This window comes from Corvus brachyrhynchos, unplaced genomic scaffold, assembly GCF_000691975.1.
Source record: "Corvus brachyrhynchos isolate BGI_N302 unplaced genomic scaffold, ASM69197v1 scaffold200, whole genome shotgun sequence".
NCBI classification, from domain to species: domain Eukaryota; kingdom Metazoa; phylum Chordata; class Aves; order Passeriformes; family Corvidae; genus Corvus; species Corvus brachyrhynchos.
The window spans coordinates 145,914-165,668 of record NW_008236184.1 but is presented as its reverse complement, the minus strand read 5'-3'; the positions used below and the strand labels follow the sequence as shown (position 1 = coordinate 165,668).

Below are 19,755 nucleotides of genomic sequence, written 5' to 3'. Positions count from 1 at the left end.
CTCTTTCCCCCACTCCTCTTTCACTTATGTACTCCTGAGCAACGTTTATTGTCCTAATGAAAGCTTACACAAAATTTTTCAGGGGTGCTGATAAGCTCAGCGATGAAGTTTCTCAAAAGCAAGGGACACTCACCCTGTGGTGATAGCCAGGATCTGCAGTAGTCTCGTGCTGGCTACTTTCAAAGCTGTGCTGAGCTGAGAAATCCCAGTTTTGGGCAGCAGCTGCAGGGGCTGTCCTAACATGGTGTCTGTGCCACACAGCTGGGACAGCACATTCAGCAGCCCAGTGGAAATGGCCAAGGAGACATCAACGGGCTGATAGTGGACACTGAGAGCAAAGACTGTCACCAACAGAAGACGCTGTTGTGCTTCTAAGATTAAAATACAGTTGTTTTTAATTAATAAGATGTTCAGAGTAAGAACACCAAGACAGAAGAACAGCAGATTATTTCAAAATACAATTTAATTAAATTATCAAAGAAAGAGTGAGTCTTGTCAGACACTTTAAGGTAGTCTTTCTGATAAACCACTGCATTCCTCTTTAACTCACTGTAACTCTGTGTCAAAACTGTCCAAGGAAGAGTAGCACACAGATCTAGTTTGTGATATAAATGTTCTGAGGCTAAATCTCAAACCAGAATCTTCTCTCTAAGATAAGCATAACTGGGTGAAATATTTCTTTTTTTACTTGTACATCACATTGTTTCTCAAAGTGAAACAACAAAACAACTCAGGTATGAATGGCCACTGGGCTCTATGAACAAAGGCAGATTTCTCACTTTTAGGAAAAGTAGTCAGATAGGTATTCAGTGAATCCTGGTCACTAATATCAAAGTCTGCCTTGGTAAACATACGATCTGTTGTACTGTAGGTTAGAGAACATCTGGTTTGCAAATCTGCTCTTTGCTTACCTATGTGATGCTTATTAGCTTGCAGAGCTCTTTCTAATGTAGCAGATAATTGCTGGTAAATTTTGTGCACAGCCACCTGGATTTCAATCTGAATACTCCTCTTGGCTGCTCTGATACCATCCTGGGCCAGACAAACAAAGAGATATTTTAAGAACTGAGAGATTTTTATCACTGGGTTATTTAAACAGCAAAAACTGCTGAAGTACACACCTGGTAGTGATGCAATCTTACACTCTCTCCTTTGGCCCCTGCATGTCCTACAGTGCCCAGACCAAAGCAGCCAGCAAGAAACTGGAGTCTAACAGAAGTAAGCAGCGAAGAAGACTGAAATCCTGGTACTTGGCGACTTCCCATTAATGGTACACAGCCTTTTTCCTCCATCCCTGACAGAAGCACTAAAATCTGATGAAGTGCTTCCAGACGAAGCTAAAAATAAAGGCAGGCAAAAGACAATATTAAATAAGTAGCTAGTACTCTTAGAAATTGAAACTGGATCATACTGAACTGTAAGCAAGGATGAATGGGGTTGCTGTTTCCTCCTCGGCACATTTTTTTAAGAAGGGAATACTTTTGGTTTTGTTTTAGAGTTTATTTACATGAAGTTCCCAGTTCCAGTTAAGATACTTAACAGGAAAGAAAGAAAAATGTCTTCAATAGATAGAATTCAGAAAAAATAGATAGAATTTTTTTAAAAATCCTATAATGAGCATAATGTAAGAAGAGTAAGAAGAGTTGTTAAACTGAAATTTACCTCAGCCCTCAACTGCTGCTGCTCCATTGCAATTATTGATGCTTGTGGACTGGTGGACATACTTTCCTCTGGTTCCTTAAAGCCTGGGGAGTTTCCCACATCTCCACTTACAAAACTGACAGCATTTTCAATCAAAGTATGAACTCCAAGGGATCTTGAGAGATCAAAATCAGACTCAACAAATGAGTAGGAGGATGTGTATAACCAATCTCTGCTGTGTTTCAGTCGAACCCACGAGTCACTTAGAGAGTCCATTTGACTGTGTATTGCTCCTGAAGATACACACAAGGAAGTCTCATCAGTTCCAATTCAGGTAACACATTTTGGCTGTAGGTAAAGACTGAGCTGCTGCTACTGATACAGGTGGAAAATGAATATTCATGTTAATTATACCATGCATTAAGCAACTTAGAGCAAAACACTTGATTTAAATTTACAGCAATTTCCCTAAAGAAAAGGCTGTATTTCTTTTAAACGTTAAGCACTATTGCAACACGCTGCCACGTGAAAAAGCAAAAAGAAGCCACTCAAACTGCTCAGCTTAAAGCTAGAACACTGAATAAAAAATGCTTTGCAGCTAAATGACAAAACAGTACAGAAAAGATTTTCTACCAACACAAGTTATGCACTTGGATATTTACTTTGAGATTTAAACATAAAGCAAGAGTGGTTTTGGTTTTAATCAAGCCACTATATTTCATATCCTTGAAAAAGCACAATGTTATTTTGAATGAAATATTTACAAAATTCGTGACTGCAGAAGAGAACAGAAAAGTTTTTAGACTAACGCAGAACATGTACTTCGACTCAAGATAGATACATGTATATTAAACACTATCTAGAGTAAGTGTTAGATCTGTGTCATCTGGCAGTTTCACAAGTCTGTTTTCAAGTGTTTCCTAGGACATCAGCACGTCATTACCTGAAATTTTACTGCCACTAATAAGCAGACTTCTTCAAATGAGCATCAGTCTGCAGCACTGGAATTTATCACCATAGGTTTGATCTCATTTCTAAGAGAGTTTTGCTAGAACTCTCTCCCTGGCACAAATGAGTGCCATGCCAGTCAAGTCATAACTTCATTAGCAGCTAATTGATAGGCATCAATCAGTATTTTCCTCCTTTTGCAAGTGCTGTTTGCCCACTCAGAGCCATGCAAAATATTACAAGAGGGCACCCCCTGCTCAGAAGAACTTCCCATCTGTACAGAGAGGCAGTATCTGGAAACCTTTGTGGAAACCTAGACTGTGTTTAAATTCACTTTGAAATTTTAGTCTGGATTATTTACATAATGTACAAAAAATGTTTAAATATTTATCTACCTTTGGAGAATTGCAACCTGCTCACAGTACTTGTACAAATCTATATTACTTCAGTTTTAACCATCTTTCTGCAGGGTATCAGCAGAATATCAAACATTACTAAACATAGCCGTTTTCAGGGAAAAGTCACACAAATTCACAGGAATTCATCTGCTCAAAGTTTGCTTTCATCAGTAAGGCTGAGTTCCAACGGTAACAGCCAGATCCAAATTTCAGGGCCTCCTTTAAACGCTGCCTACCTACAGCAGCTGCTCATAGGAACAAACAAAGACAGACACAGAGGTTTTGAACTTGGGCTAGCTTTCCCAGCAACCTACACAACTTTCTTCCTGAAGTAAAGGCAAAATTCCATTATTGTGCCAACAAGTCAACACCTGCAGGTCACAATTTGCACCTTCACGCAATTTACGAACTCAAAATACTGTGAAATTTAGCTTCTCTTTTGTAAACCAGGTTACCTTCACTTAGTTGCCAAAAAATTAATTGTCAGGGCTATGAATTACAAAAACCTATTCACATCCCATTCTGTTTTCAGTGAATAGTGTTAATGCGTATTTGCATAGTGTTCCCTACACTTACTACTAAGCAGACTGCTATGGCTTCAGAAAGAACCATCACAGTGCCTGGGTCATGCAGACTCAAGTTTATTTTGGATAATGGAAAGATTAAGTTCAAACACTACTTTTCAAGTGCACTTTTCAAGTGCAATCTAATTTCCTAATCTCTGCTGCTTTATGTAACACAGTAAGATGACAGGGTTTACAGAGGACAACCTATTTCGTCATGTTTACTATGAAAAAATTTAAAGAAATTCTGTTATTCAATTTTACAATTTATACCTGGCAATAATATTTAAAACAAAAATAAAGACAGATCACCTTACTCTAATTTTAACATTAATTCTTAGAATAGTTGCTTTAAAGCTTTCCTTTAAAATCGAAGTTACATGGGGAAGTGGAAGGTGAGAAACAAGATAAATAAGACAGAACAGAATAAATAGGTGTTAAAATACTCAGTTTCATGTAGGAAGCAGTTTCCTGGCAAGTGCATGGTGAACAGAGGCCGGGGAGAGGATAAATGAAGCCTCAGATTAACCACAGGAAGCACAGCTAAATCATTTCCAAGTCCACAAAATGCTGCCTACGCAACACCTCTTTCAAAAGCCCCCATAAGCCCTCCAACCTTTGTACAGCAGGAGAGCTCAAAGCACCCCACAGTGACTTCAGCTTCCTCCCCTCCACCTGCCTGACACTGCACTATGCCACAGCACAGAATCAAAGCATTTGTAAAGAAACAAAAACCAATTCCAGTGTCTTAAATCATAAGCTAAAGGAGACCTTCCACAGATTTACAGAACATCAGAAGAAAATTTAGTTTTGATAGGCAACAAACCTTGTAAGAAAGAAACCCAACCAAGTATTAATAAAACCCTAAATTATTTCATATTTGAAGAAAAGATGAGGTCTTAGCTAATTGCTTTAGTACAAAATGCAAGAATGTTTAAATGTAAGACCAATGTAAATTTGCTTCTAATTTGGAGAAAAGTGCAATGATTATGAATTACAGATTAAATGTAAAACAATAGAGGTTATAATTGAAAGGATAGAGTTTAAACACAAATATGTCAGAAATCAAAGGAGCATACTTCAGAACTATAAACATTTAACAATTAGGGCACAGAGACCTAAAAGTAAATTTTTTTTTCCTCTTGATGATATATCAGTAGAAGAATCAAATGTATGACTACGCTGGAGCTCAGCTTGATTCTGTGTAACATCAATCACACAGAATTGATTGCAGCACAGCACTTCCAGAAGCCTCTACAATCACATGAACAGAGCTGCACAGACGAATAAACCTGAAGCTTACAATAAAAAAAAAGTTTACTTGTCCTTATAAGCCAGCTTATAATAATGAGTTTTCTAAATGAATGTGGCACAGCTGCAATGCACACTTCATAAAACAAAAAATATGTAGGGAAGCTATAGAGACAAAAAATAAACATGCCATCAGTTACTTGCTTGAAGCTCTTCTTTTTTCTGGGGCTCAACTGGCCAAAAAGGAGTAAATACACTACACCACACAAGAATCAGAAGACAAAAGCAGACATTTGAAACAGAAGGTAACATACGCATAAAATCTCTGCCTCATATTATTCTGACTTAAACAATCAGTCTCATCTCAATCCATACAATACACCAGCACAGGGTACATAGAAAAAATATTTACTCTTGTTCTGAATTAGTATAGCCTAGATAACAGTCTTTCTAAATTCTCTTCAAAGAAAAAAGAAATAATCCCCTTTAGCACTGCTGTACACATTCACGTGTGTATTCTTGAATGTTCAAGTCCCTTCCTTAAGCACGATCTGTCAGTTTTCAAAGGCAGAATTCATTATTGCAGGTACACTAAAATATTTCAATTCCATTTGGGTTTCATTTAAGTTGCTGCTTTTTTTGGAGTAGCCCAGTTGTGTTAGTAATGCAGAACAGTATACAGATGCACACTGAAATTCACTGAGTTAAGATGTACGTGATGAAAAGCCAAGAGTGGAGGACTCTCACTGATCTGTAGCTATGTTTGTGACTGCACTGCTGTGCTTTCCTTACTGCTATGTACCCAACGTGGTGTACAGCATCCCACAGGCACTGTACACAACAGGTACAACACCAGGAGGCATACTCTCTGGATCTAGAAAATTGAAAAAATTAATCTAAGCAATAGAAAAAACCAAGAGCTTAAACACAAGGAGAAAACAACAATGTGCTGCTCATCATCCCTTACTGCAAAATTACTCAAAACGATTTTTTCTGTAGGGATGGAAGGAAAAGTTTACTAATTCAGAAATAACTGAGTAATAGCAAGGAACAAGATACTCAAAGAATCCTCAGGCTGAAGTAGGAATAGCCCAGTTCTCTTTCTGATTAGACAGAGTAAATTAAAAAGGCAATTAGAATAAACATTGAACTGAGTAGCTAAAATATTAATTAAGTAAAAAGAGAATGCTCTTCCTTCCATAGCCATCTGCAAGACCATAGGAACTCATATAGTATCCCCTTTATTAGTCACAGCACACCACAAGAATAAAGATAAAACTGAAGGGGATTCACCAAACATCCATAGCTGGCACTGCACTGTGCTGGCCACGTGACAAGGGGTGGACAATCCAAAAAAGCTGCAAGTTACACCCTCACCAAACACTGGGACATGCTTCAGTTCTAAGAGATAACTAGGATTCACAAAACAGACATGTCACAAGAGACAAAAGACCATAAAAAGCACTGAGCTGAACAGCTCATCCATTTATCACACAAATATTTAAAGATCTTTTCCTGACCTTGACAGGCGTATAAGGAATGTTTCCCTGTAGGTACACCCTGCATTCATCAACTCTGGTATTGGTTATCAACCAAATCTGGCATATAAATCATCCAGCACAAGCAAACAAGTTTGCATTGCTGTGTGCTGATTAACTCCCAGTACCAAAACAGAGGCATCTGTACATGCTGTCACAGTGTTCAGTTTGCAAATGAGCTATTTGAACTTCTTTTTAGGTTCTGGACAGATTCACTGTATTTATCCCTTTCTCCTGAGTGTTACAAACCTGGTACAGAATCTTCTTGCTGTAATAAAAGTTGATGAAGTCTACTCTTGCACTGTTCCTCACTTCCTGAGGCTTCTGATCAAAGCAATATCAGCCTAAGCAACAGTCCAGGAACCACAATTCATGAGACATTGCACCTGAGATCTAATCCAAGATCATTTCCTAGGTTACTTTTAGGACACAGAGGATATCAAGTACAGAGTTCTGTGTCAGATTAATGGCAAAGCTAAAAATGCTGACTTCAAAGAATGTCCTGCAGATCAGGGGGCGGACAGAGGCCTTTCTGATAGATCTTCTAACCCTGAGAATGCCATGATACCTCTGCTGTCACAGTAACAGCAGCTCTAGTGCATTTCTTTATTTGTTCAACTGTTTCAATTGCTTATGCATGGACAAGGCATTTCTTTCCACATTAGTTAAATATTGAAATCTAATGGGTGCTGCCACTAATAGCATCCTTTACAATTCCAAAAGACTTTAGAAGGCATGAAAACTCTGAGTACTCTGCTTAATGATGAAGCCTTTTAAACTAGAACTCTTACCTTACCAAAAGTATCAAGGCTTCTGTTACTGAGGCATATCATAATTCAACCTAATCCCTGTTTGCATATTCCCATGGTTTTTACAGATACAGCAGACCTGAGTCATGATTCTCAGAGAGATTCTGCATCATCCAGAGGGAAGTGGGACTTTCTGGTCCCGCCACCACCTTCTATTAAGGAGCTCACTGCAATTCCCCAGAATGAAGCAGCAACAAAGAGCAATAGAAAATGTGGTTGCTTGGTTCTGGAGGTGTGCTGGTATTCAAGGGATGCAAAGTAAAGCAGTGTTTTCTGCATACAAGTTCTCCAGACACAAGCACATTTTATGGTAAAAGTTCGTTGTTAGCACAAGAATAGAACATTCCATATGAACTTCTCTCCCAATTTTTTATTCCTGAAGTCACATGAGCAAAACCAGAATGAATGTTTCTGATTCACTTAACAGAAAAACTCACTTGTTTCAAAAGAACATTACAATTCTAGAAACTAGAATGAAGAGTTATAACCAAGGAAATACTATAACCAAGCCACAAAGCAACAGAACTTCACACAACACACAGTAGGTAACAATTATTTTAAATGCTATTTTTAAATGCTCAGCTTTAACACCTGTTATGTAACTGTAAACTGTATGCAACTGCAAACACAGTTTAACTTAAGAAACATTAATATTTATTAGGTTAGTATTCACTAGGTAAACAATAGAACTTACCCCTCTTTCTGTGTGATGCTGCCAAATCCAAATCAACATTTCGTCTTCCACTCTAGATTAAAAGATTAATAAAAGCCTCATTTCCTCAGGTGATCATATGTGGTGCATAATATTACTTAAATTTCATCCCTCACCCATAAAAGTGAGACAGTTAACAGAGTTATAATTATTTCAAATTATTTTTACCACTAGTGCTTTCTCTTAACAATAATGAATTACTGTACTGAAACATAGTGCTAAACAAATATTTCAGATGTACTTCCCTTCTAAATATTCTATTGACAATCCCTAAATACATCATGCTGGTTTACTTACCAGTGAATAACCTTCCTCATCTGATTCTGGCTGAGACAAATCAGATTCACTTCTTGACTTCATCAGTCTGTAGCTTGAGTTTGCATGGATTGAGCGACTTTCTGCTGTAAGACTTTCACTCCTGCTTCAGGTGCACACACACAGAAAAACACCACTGATATTACACAAAGGTAAGAGTTGATAGCCAAATTTAGCAGGTACCACAGTTTTATTTGGGAGCAGACTATCACAGAACATCACAGGACCACATTAAAGAGGAAAAGAGTGGTCTGATGGCTTCAATTATGCTTATACAGGGTATTAGTAAACTTTGTTACTTCTTAATGGCCTTACTGGTCAACTGAACAAATGGCGACCTCAAATGAGTGATTGCTCTAGAGCCTTGTTAAGTATTACACAGAGTAAACAGAAACACTCTGAGCTGAGAGGACAAGAAACAGAGACAGAGTAAGTGGGTGAAAAAGCACTGAACTTATTAAAAACCCACCCATAAAATGCATCCTAAAGTTGGTATGCTGGAGATGAAAGCCACTTTGACAATGACAGAGGCAGCCACCCATGCTTTAGGGACTAGATTTCCAAAAAGAGGCAAAAAGAATAAAAGGGTACTGAATGAATGTAATCTTCCTAATATCTTAATATTTTCCCCATCAGTATCTTTATTTAAAATATCAAAATGGGTTCTGTACACTGTACAAGCTTAAGTAGACTCAGACTAGTAGCATCACAATTCCTGTGTTATGTTCTACTTTAAACTCAAAGATCTCTAGAATAAAAGTTTAGGGAGGTCAAGTTTAGAATAAATCTGTTTTACCAAGAATATCCCAGGTTATGAAAATTAAAATGCATTATGTAGTACTTATAGTATTTAAATTAAACATTTCTCCCATTCAACGAGCTGTCTGGCTTTTTTTTCTCCTACACCTAGCAACAAGTCTTACCCATGGCTCTGTTAGGAATATTTATAAAAAGCCATCATGAACAACACTTTTGTCATAATAGGCATTGAAACTTTTGTTTTAAACGTATACAATTTTTTTTAACAGTACTATATAGGACAGTGGCACAGTTCAAAAAACCACACATATGGTGAAAAAAAAATCCAAACACAAATTACAGGAAAAATGAGTAATTTTTCCAAGTACCTTATGCTGTCTGTACACCTGATGATCTGAACTACTTACCCCTAAGCCCAACTTTGAAACTTAAATAGGGTCCACACAGAATAAAACTCTTCAGGTTCAGTTAGCATGGCCAAGGAAAATTAAGAAAAATCACTATTCTCAACAGAAGCATAACACTGCTCTCAGCAGAAATTTTCTTCTAAAAAAACTGCAATAATCCTCAGAGGAAAACTGGGGTGATTTAATCAATTCTAAAGGGAGCAGAGAAGAGTTAACCATTCTGTAGAGTCAGCAAAGCCCACCTTGTCATGAGCCCAATCCCCTCTGGAGCAACAGAGGGAGGCTGCTGGAGCTGCCCATCCTCCCTTCTCTTCTGGAGCTCCTCAATGACAGGGCTCACTCCCAAGATCAACAAGGCGCATCTGTGGATCACAGAGTTGCAGGCAGCAGTGTACACGTCCTGCCCTTCTGTCAGATCAGTGCTGATCCTTCGTTCCTGCTGGGACTGAGGAGGTGGATCATCAAGTCTAGTCCCCGTCCCCGTGCTCATCCTATCTCGATCCCGACTGCGAGCTACTTCACGGGCTGATAGGAAACATTGAAATATTTCTGTAACATGCAACACAAAAAGAAAGTCTTAACTTCTAGACAAAGCTACAGAGAATAAAATACTCATCTACATCTTGGGCCAAAAACTGCCCCACTGTAAAGAACAAATATTTTTCTAACAGTAAAAGAATACTATAATAATGCAGTGCCATGAAAGAAGTCATGCAAACAAGTTAAATGAGCATTTACACAACGTTAATTTTAAAATTAAGGACAATGCACTTTGACAGAACACCAAACACTCTTCCAGTGTCTTACTGCAACTCAACTCCTGTTTGGATAGCATCAAAGAGAAAGAGATTATTTCATGTTTGCCTTTTAGCAGATGCATATAAAATAATGCTTCTGTAAATCTGTATTCCAGACACCAGAATATCTCCAATTTGATACTGGAACAGTTTCAGGCTTTTATTAGCTTTGGGCAGTATAATGAACATCCTATCAAAATTCTTAGCCTTCACTTTACTTAATTCTGCTGTAGTCTAAAGGGCCAGATTCTTCTAAAGAGTACGTGAGAGACCTTCTCATCTATGTCCAAAGAACTAAAGCTCTCTTGATTTAATCATTCTAATTTTAAAGATTCAGTTCCCCTTTGGGAAGGCAAAGGTAAAACTAAATACTTCCTTCACTGATATGAATAGAACTCCACATGTCAGGTTCAGCATCCCTTAGGAACACAAGTGAAAGAGCCATCATCTTCCTACTTATCTGTGCATGTAACACTATTGTCTGTCTGGATCTTTCTGGATACATTTCCTTTATTGTACCCAGAGGCCCTGACCAGGTGGAATTTGAGAACTCTGAGCATTTGCCCAGAATAATTGCAAATCAAGCAGCAAAACACACTGCATGTACTGAGCAGGTAACATGTAAATCTTCCAGAACCACAAATCATCTCATGAATGTGAACTTCAGCTCCACTGCACACTTTCAGGAAAGCCCACTGCGCTGTCCATGTAATAACAAAACCTATAAAACTAAAGGTGTAACGTACATTTTGGTCAGTAAGGTCCCAAACAGAAATGTGGGAGTCCTAATGGGAAACTGTCAGCAAAACAGGTGATGACAGCAGAGGCTGAAAAAGATAAACATTCTAACAGCATCCAGAGGAACAATATTTGGAAAAGAAAAAAAAATTGTGCAGCTATGGAAAATATTTCAAGTCAGCCAATTTAACTTTTTAAGCTATGTGCATTCTACAGAAATTTTCCAAGGTTAACACAAATGCTGTCTTGGAGAACACTCAGCTCACGACAGAGAAAAACCAACCCTGTGTGACTGTCTGTTGCTTTACTGAAACTGCAAAAATGAAGGATTAACTACCCCATCAAGCTGGACTTCAAGCCCCAATCAGTGTAACAACAGTTTGTGAAATTCACCTTTTTCAAGCTATCTTCTGAAGAATTAAACAAGATGTTCAGAAAGCCCAGGAGGAAATATGGCAAATAGTGTTAAAAATACCAAACTCTGACTAAAACCTCCACATTTTTAAAAGCAGAGATATTCTAAGGCAGCAGTGAATTCCAGCACAATCAGTCCACTATTATCAACAGTTTTGTTTCTAAACTTCAAAATAACATTACCCTTCAAAGCTTACTACATAAAATAACACATACAAACACAGCCAAAATTCTCTATATAAATACTGTAGTGAAAACTCAGAGATCTAATGACAAGAACTTTAGAGAAAACAAGATGAAACCAATTGTCTTGTAGACAGTGCATACAGAAGTGTTGGTATATGTCAGATGCCCTGATTTGCAGTGAACTTGCTTAGTATTCACATTCCATTTTATCTAAAAACTGTCCTGAAGCAATAAAAAAGCACTACACCATTGTATAAACCTCTCAAAATGTTTATGCAGGCAAATCTTTCATAATCTTTTAAATAATTTCTCTCTTTTACCTCAGAGAGAAAAAGACACTCTCCTGCCAAAGGACACGGCATTACTGACACACATAACAAGTACTTACTACCAGCTGTCATAACTTCATGTTCTCTTTCCTCCTCTTCATCTTCTTGTTCTGGGTGTCCTTCCTCCCTGTCCCGTTCTGCCTGCTCCTCCATTTCTGCTTCTTCATCAATTGTACGAGTAAAAGAATGTTCTTGAGTATCCACATCAGCAGATTCTTGGTTATCTAGCATCTTGATTCAAAAAAATACACACATGAAGTGAAATTAATGCTCACCAAAATTAAAGATGAAAGTACAATGACACAGGTATTGAATAAGAGGTTATTTTCTATCAAAAAATACTTCTGATATTGTGTGAAATAAACAACAAAGACAGTTGTTTACATTCAAGGTTTTAAATACTTAGGTTGGAAAATTTAATTTTCCTTTTGTAATCATGACTCAGATTATTTACAGAAAAATGTCTCCTTGTTATGCTTTACTTAGACACTACAGTCAAACTTTGACACTTCAGCACCAAAGACTTTAGAAACTGTAAGCCTGCGTATATTGTGCAAAAGCAAACCAGGTCCTTTTTCCCAAAGCTATTAAAACTGAAGCAACAAGTCTACTGCATGTATCAGATTTGCTGTATTGCATCTTAAAGTTTGAGGATTTGTGGAAGTAACAGAACTTACTGCACACACACCCAGTGCTTTCAGAAGTGCTGAGTCTCTTGCAGCTATGTTAGACCCCCTACCCTAAGAAAGGAAGTGGGCAAGACATGCACATCCTTGTAACATTAATCAAAAGTAGGAGACACACCTACACTATTTTAAAGAGCACCACTAGTGCTTTAAATACAGCTAAAAAGCCTCTTAATCCTGATGTTACATGAGAATTTTGTTGATTAAAAAATATCTTGCTTGTAGATAGTAAAACACAATTCAAAATCCTATCAGAGAAATCTGCTTTAAGGACTACTTTGTATCATCAAATAGGCCCCAACCCTGTAATTTTCTGAACACTTCCATCATCAATGCTGACCTGGCTTAATAAAGTGATTCAGAAGTTGCCAGTTTTCAGGCCCAGTGCTCTCATATCAAACATTCACACAGGGCTGACAAGGACAAGTCACCTTAAAGTAATGCTAGAACTAAGAAGATAATGTGGCCATGGAGGAAGAAAGAAGGGGTAGGCAAGGAAGGGGAAGAGAAAGGTTCAGAGATTAGAGGCCCAGATAATGCAGCTAGATTCAGGAACGGCTAGCCAGACAAAGCTGTGGCCTGCTCAGCACAGCTGAGCCATCTCCAGCTAAGCTGTAGGGCTTCTATGGCCCAGCATTTTAGAGATGGGAACAGGGAAAACAAGGCTCGAGGCTGTGCTTGAGTCAAATGATGCCAACCAATCATTTGCTTTAATTGATTTAATATCACATGCTTCAGACTAATGGACTCCTAATTATACCCTGCCCATTTTCATTTGAAAACTCAGGAAGTTTTTTCAACAGGATAGAAGAAAATACTGGCAATATATATGAAACTAACATTATGTAATATTTTCATAATAGCCAGTAAAGCCAGAAGAACTGAAACGAGATGTACAGCCTTACCCATCTGTCTCTGGAGGATGATCTGGTCTGAATAAGCTCCATGTTCTTGCAGGCAAGCAAGCGACTCCGAACTTTATACACACAGCGGTAAACTTCTGCCAAGGCCTTTCCAGGCTGGTACCTGCAGAAAAATCACACCCAAGCCAGAAAGAATCACTTAAACTTCCTTTCAAGAAGTCAAGCTGAACTTTTAAAAGCAGCTTTAAGTTACTTGCCTGCTCTCACCACAAGCTTGACTAAGTAAACTTGTATGTTTCAGAAGAGCTGCAAGGACAAATCTGGACACAGTGTCTAGGAGTGATTCATTACTTAAAGTTGCAGTATCCCAATCTGAAAATAGAAAGGATTCATCAAAACTGGCTACTGTTCCCAAAAACCAAAAAAATTTGTTTTTTCAATATTGTATTCAATATCTTGATCCATTTAAATCCCTTTTTTTTTAAGGAACTGACTTTTTAATTTCAAAATAACTTTTTCCCACTTTAAATAGAACAGTTATGAAAATAATACAGCTCTACTAAAAAATAACTGAACTTCCAAACAAACTTCAAAAAGCACCATAATTTTCCACGGGGAATAAAAAATTACTGTCCCCTTTCTTTACAAATATGCTTAAAATATTTTTTTCTGTTAAACATTATCTGTAAATCCTTGTAAACTGCTGCAGAAATGACAAAGCTTACCTGGCCATACATAAGTCTAGTCTAACACACCTGCTCCTCAGCAAGTTCCATGACTTTGCATGTGATGCTATGCTAACGCGACCATACAACTTTCAGTGAGCTGAACAGAGCAGACCCACATCAGCTTCTAAGCAACCCAGTTCCATAGCCTAAATTATACATACTAGCCCATTCAACTCAGATTTTGCAAACAGATAACCAGCACTTTTTTTACTGGAATTCCCACTTCTGTGGAATTCTGTAACAGAATTCCCTGTGTTGCTCTCAACAGGCACACAATACCATTTGCTCTTTTCTTTATCTGGCTCAGCTTGGCCAGAGCTACAGAAAATTACCTCCGGATACAGCAGTTACAGTACAACTACAATGCTCAGTGGATCTCATTAAAAGGAACCTGGAAAGCTTGAGCAGGAAACCCAAATTTTAGGCAATAAGCATGAAGAACTATTACTACTGTAAAACCAGCCTCCCAGAGACTTGAAAAACAAAAGATGACTTACCCCTTCATTCCATTCCTAACATATTTTGTAAGTTACTTTGCCTTTCCCTATCTCCTCCCCTTTAATTTTTCTTTTTAATTGAAAGTTTCACCCTGCTCTACTCAGAAAACAGAAAAAACAACTGAGTAAGCAAACAAGAGTTTCTTCTTACTAGTTCAGAGGGAAAAACAACACTGAGCTACGTGTTTGCCAAGCACTGAAATCACTGTCAAAAGTAAAAGTAAAAGCAAAAGAAAGATCATGGAACATAATAATAAATTAAGTTTATTGTGTTGTAGAATTAAAAATTGTCGCCAAAGAAAATGCAGGATTGTGCTAAGAGTGTAGTTGGAGCATTTAACTTGCTTTCAACATACACAGGTATTTTTGACACCTTACCTTTACTGACAGCATAGTCCTGCATACTGATCCAGAGGCTCCTTGCTGGCTCTTTTGTACAACCCAAGGCTAAGTCAACATAGACTGTGATCTCTGGTCTCAGCTTATAATCAAAGGGCTTCTGCTCCTCATTTCCAGACAGGGCCACTTCTAACAAGGAGCTCATGCATTTGTCTAACAGAAGGGAAATACCAAAGAAATTAAACTCTGCAAATTTTGAGGATTACACACATCTATCTAATAGCATTTAAACCAGCTTTCACTTTCCTCTTACTTAAAAAAAAAAAAAATCAAGACATGTCATTGTCCTTCCACAAATTTATCTTACATAAGGAAGTGACTTAAAATACAATCTACATAAAACCTATGGAGATTTAGATGCATTATCCAACTCTTCTTCAATAGCATAAATCTGTATCATTCATTTTACCTGAACTGCACAGCTATACATCTGCAACTACTGCCTGCACCCATTTCAAAACGCTCTGTCTTGTAAATAAGTCTTGAAGTAACCTACTCAGAACCAGAGGGGGGAAGAGGAGATGTGAACTAAGAGGAACAGGGCGCAAAGAAGCAAAAGCAAGTGCCCCATTCAGATAGGAAGGGATGACTGGAACACCATTGCTGAGTCATTAACAATTCTGGTAGATCATAAAGACTGAAGTTTGCTATTTAATAGCGTTCTTTCTAATTAATAAAATATTCATTTTGCAAGTAGAATAAAATATAAGAGATTTTCCAATAATTAATATGAAAAATTGAGTCCCTGGAGTCTCTGTTAAATGCTGAACATCTAAGATTAAAACATTTCCACTTAACTCTGTGAAGTCCATAGTCTTTCACTGAGAAACTGGGATTTTTTTCTCCTGTATGCATTTCCAAGACCCTTTATAAACTACATCACATACTTAAATACCATTTTGGAACTTTTTGTATTACTACACAAATAGACAAGAATGCTGAAAGACAAACCTTAAGTACAGAGACTTATTCAAACACCATCAGAAACTGCACACCTGAACACAAATATTTACAACAACCATTAGCCACTTGCACTGAACAGCTCACCTAAATGAGGAATATCCATTTCCACTCCATCGCTGAACAGCGGGGTTTTGAGCCAGTAGGCCGTGTCCTGCTCTTCAGGGGACACTGGAGGGCCCTGTAGCATCCCCCCCAGGCAGCGCCCGATGAGCAGGGCCACTGTCCTCTCCAGGTCCACCAGCCACACCCAAGACTGGGCAGGCTGCGGCAGGGGCACGCCCGCTGGGTCGATTAGCTCAGGGCCACCTGTAAGTATTCACGGCCAGGTTAGTAACCAATGCTCAGGTGTTACAAATTCCAAAATTAATGGCAGATCTTGCTAATATTTCCCAGTTAATAGAAGATTTGCCCCTCAATCAGCAATCTTTCAACTGAAGAAACAGCAGCTAGGACACACAGATCGCTGAACATTGGAACTACAGCAGCAGCAGAGGCCACCACCATTCATGGCACAGCTGTTCATGAAGTAAAGGCTCTTTTAAACTCTGCCCAAGAACTTGCTTTGTCTAATACACACTTCTTTGTGTTCTGATAAACTATACAATTGCACTCAATTCGAGCAGAAAAAATATTTCACAGGGATATTAATACATTAAGGAAATTGAAAAGGAGATGTAGCAAGACACACAGTTTAAAAAAATAGACATCCTAAAAGGGAAAGCTAAATTATGCTACAAAAGGTGCCATTGTTTATTTTTCAGATTAAAAACATGTTTGTTATTACACTCACCATGAAGAGGCCACTGTAATTCCTGATCTTCCAAAAGGGCTGCAGCAGGCAAGAGTCTGTTGAGACGATCTAAAGGTGGGAGCAGATCCAGCAGGTAACTCAGCAAAGGCCGAGCTACTGACACTGGCAGCAGCAACAGTGAGTTGACAATCTGAGAGAGCATACTGCCAGCAGCTGATACATAAATCACATCTGCAGAGAAAAAACCAAACCTGAATTAGTTACAGTTATGGAATTATGTAAGCACAATTTAACAAGTTAAATAATTGCACCTCAGCTATCTCAGAATGTCTTAAATAATAAAGGTTGAATTGATGGGTTTATTAATATCTTACGTTAGTTACACACTTCTCAGTAATCACAATTGTACTTTTTAAAAGAGAAATCTAGAACTAATGAAACTGAAACAATAATGCACATTCTGTATTCTGTTCACATTCACATTCTGGAGAGAAGGTGAATAGAAAGGAGAATTCACATTCTCCAACCTGTACTTTCCTGCACACAAGATGTCCTATCAAAAACATGAACCAGATGCCATTCCTAGGTAGACACTTCATCTCCTCCTTTGGGGGAGATTTGGGAATGCCTACTTTATGCAGATATAGGAGAACTAAGGGATCTTTTCATTCAAATCTAAGCAAAGAAAACGTGCCCTAAGCTTACAGAGCCATCATCACTGATTTCTCCATGGACATTTACCTCTCAGTTTTTCCCCAACACTACCATTCCAAGAGCTTTCCTTAAGAAGCGTTGCAGAACGGGAATAGATATCTGTAGCATGAGGCAATAAAAGCTGAAGGTGTTTGTGAAGCAGCGCCACACTGCTGGAATTCTAGAAGGAAACAAACATAAGAATAATTCTGTAAATATATATAAGGGGGTCACTATTTAAGATCACTTTAGCTTTCAAATACACAGAAGATTTTCAGAAGGAAACTTACAATGTTCTGGTGCTTACGAATACTGAATTATTTTTTCTCTTCTAAACGCTAAAAATAAGGACACGCACCTCAGTAACACTGTTGATGTGGCAATAAGCCAGCAATTGTTTCTGCAGGGAACATAAAAGCTCATGCAGATGAGCAGGTTGGCTGTTTTCTGATGATGATGTACCTAGTAAAAATTTATCACTGTTTTTTTCCAGTTCTCCGAAGGCTTGGTCCTATTAAGACAAAAGGGGGGAAAAGATAACAATTAACTCTGGTTCAAGTGCTATAATACTTAGCTATCATCTAAAAAGAAGCATTTTTATCTTTACTATGTGCACGTGTAATGACTGGAGTAATTGGATAATGTCAAGTGGATCACGGGATAACCAAACTCAAAACTACAATTGTTTATCACGTCACAGGAGTGACTGTGGTAGCTGTCAGGTGAACATCCCTTAAAATGTTTCTTTCACATGCAGCAATGCTTTTTTATTCACCTCCCCAAGGATAACTAGATTAAAAAACTCCCTTCCTAACCTAGCCCCCAAAGCACAATGTGTTAAAATAAGTAATAATTCCTTAGGATCTGTTGTGGGCTGATGCAGAAGATGTCTCACATTAGAATCCTTCCCTGCATTATCTAGGATGATTATACAAGCACAACACAGATGGCTACTTGACTTCCTTTGGAATCCATTGGAAAAACAGAGCTGGTTTCAAGCAGCCAATTCAAGGCAGACAATTCTACCTCCCTGACTGGGGGAGGTCTAGAGAGAAGAACGAAACACTGCCACCCTGCCCTGAGGAGCTCCACACATATGCCAGTGAAGTCCAAACCTCTGATTTCTTCTGGCTGTTGTGTTTAACTGGCTGGTTGAATAAAAAGCTGAGTCAATGATTTGCTCTCACGCTCCCCTACACTTTCTAAGAACACCAATCTGGCTGACACACTGTGTTTAATAAGGCAGCTGACCTGCACTTGCTGCTCTACTACAAGGTAGTTACCCTAGTGAAGTTAATTAAACAGATTTATCTGGTGTCTGCTTATTGTTCCCTGGTGGCTGAGATTATACTGACAAACACCGCATACAATCAATTTACTTCTTGTGTTACATTTTATCTCCCAAAAAATCTGAAGCCAAAGCAAGAGCAATAAAATAATCTGATATGAGACCAGCTACATTTACATAAGGCACCTTAAACAATAAATACCACAATAGCAATATTAAAACCTATTATTAGTAGCAATATTAATACTGTTAGAGAAGATTTAACTGACTTTAGTCCACTTAAAGACAAATACATGTGGCACTGCTACTTTGAATAAACAAAATGAGCATCATTTTCTTAAGATGGGGGGAGTTACCCTTCGAACTGTCAAAAATTGATTTAATAAAAAAAATAAATTAATATAAAGCGTATACATACTGTATAAAATCCCAAGTTTCTTAGAAGAGTCTTCATTAATATTTCAGCTAGATGAGTATCCGGATGACTGCTCTGGACAGCATATGCTTGATCAGAGAGGTTTCCATAGCTGATACACAATGAGGAAGTTTCTGTGGTATCAGATGGGGAGCTATAGCCAAGCAGGGAAGCTACATGGGTGTGATCCTGCAAGCTTGTCAGAATGATGTCCAACTGCATTCTCTGAAGAAAAATGTTTAGACACAAAAATCACTCTTTGTTAATAAAGATAAAATAATGAGCTAAGAAGAACAAACTATTGGGCATATAGTTACCCAATAAAAATATTCTAATGGGACACAGAAATAAGCTGGAGGGCTTTACCAAAATACTCCAGGTTTTCCTGAAGAACTGTACTATTAGAGAATGGAAAATTATACTGAATTAGAGTGACCATACCCAGTAAAAATCTGAGACTAAGAGAGACAGAAACTAGATTGTCCATATGGTGGGCAATGAGGTTAAGACACTGAACCAAACACTTTCTCCAGTCTGTCCTGGTTATCTGATTATTTGGGAAGACAGGTGGGGGACATACGATTTTTCTACATTGTACATAGGAAAAAGGTACAAAAAAGAACCTTGCAGTCATCTTTGCAAAGTAGGGTGAACTCCATGTAGGGAA

The 19,755-nt window shown here is 38.1% G+C and overlaps 1 protein-coding gene across 1 annotated transcript in view; it reads right to left on the bottom strand.

Moving 5' to 3' along the window:
• The window catches only part of HERC1 (HECT and RLD domain containing E3 ubiquitin protein ligase family member 1), a 70,346-nt gene that overhangs the window by 38,729 nt on the left and 11,862 nt on the right, over positions 1–19,755 (bottom strand). Inside the window, 16 exon segments of the mRNA XM_017737136.1 lie at positions 134–371; positions 912–1,032; positions 1,122–1,337; positions 1,663–1,934; positions 7,843–7,894; positions 8,158–8,278; positions 9,584–9,890; positions 11,865–12,036; positions 13,397–13,517; positions 13,612–13,726; positions 14,958–15,131; positions 16,026–16,247; positions 16,732–16,923; positions 17,434–17,566; positions 17,744–17,896; positions 19,092–19,313. Of these exon segments, the coding sequence (XP_017592625.1) occupies positions 134–371; positions 912–1,032; positions 1,122–1,337; positions 1,663–1,934; positions 7,843–7,894; positions 8,158–8,278; positions 9,584–9,890; positions 11,865–12,036; positions 13,397–13,517; positions 13,612–13,726; positions 14,958–15,131; positions 16,026–16,247; positions 16,732–16,923; positions 17,434–17,566; positions 17,744–17,896; positions 19,092–19,313 (2,831 nt within the window).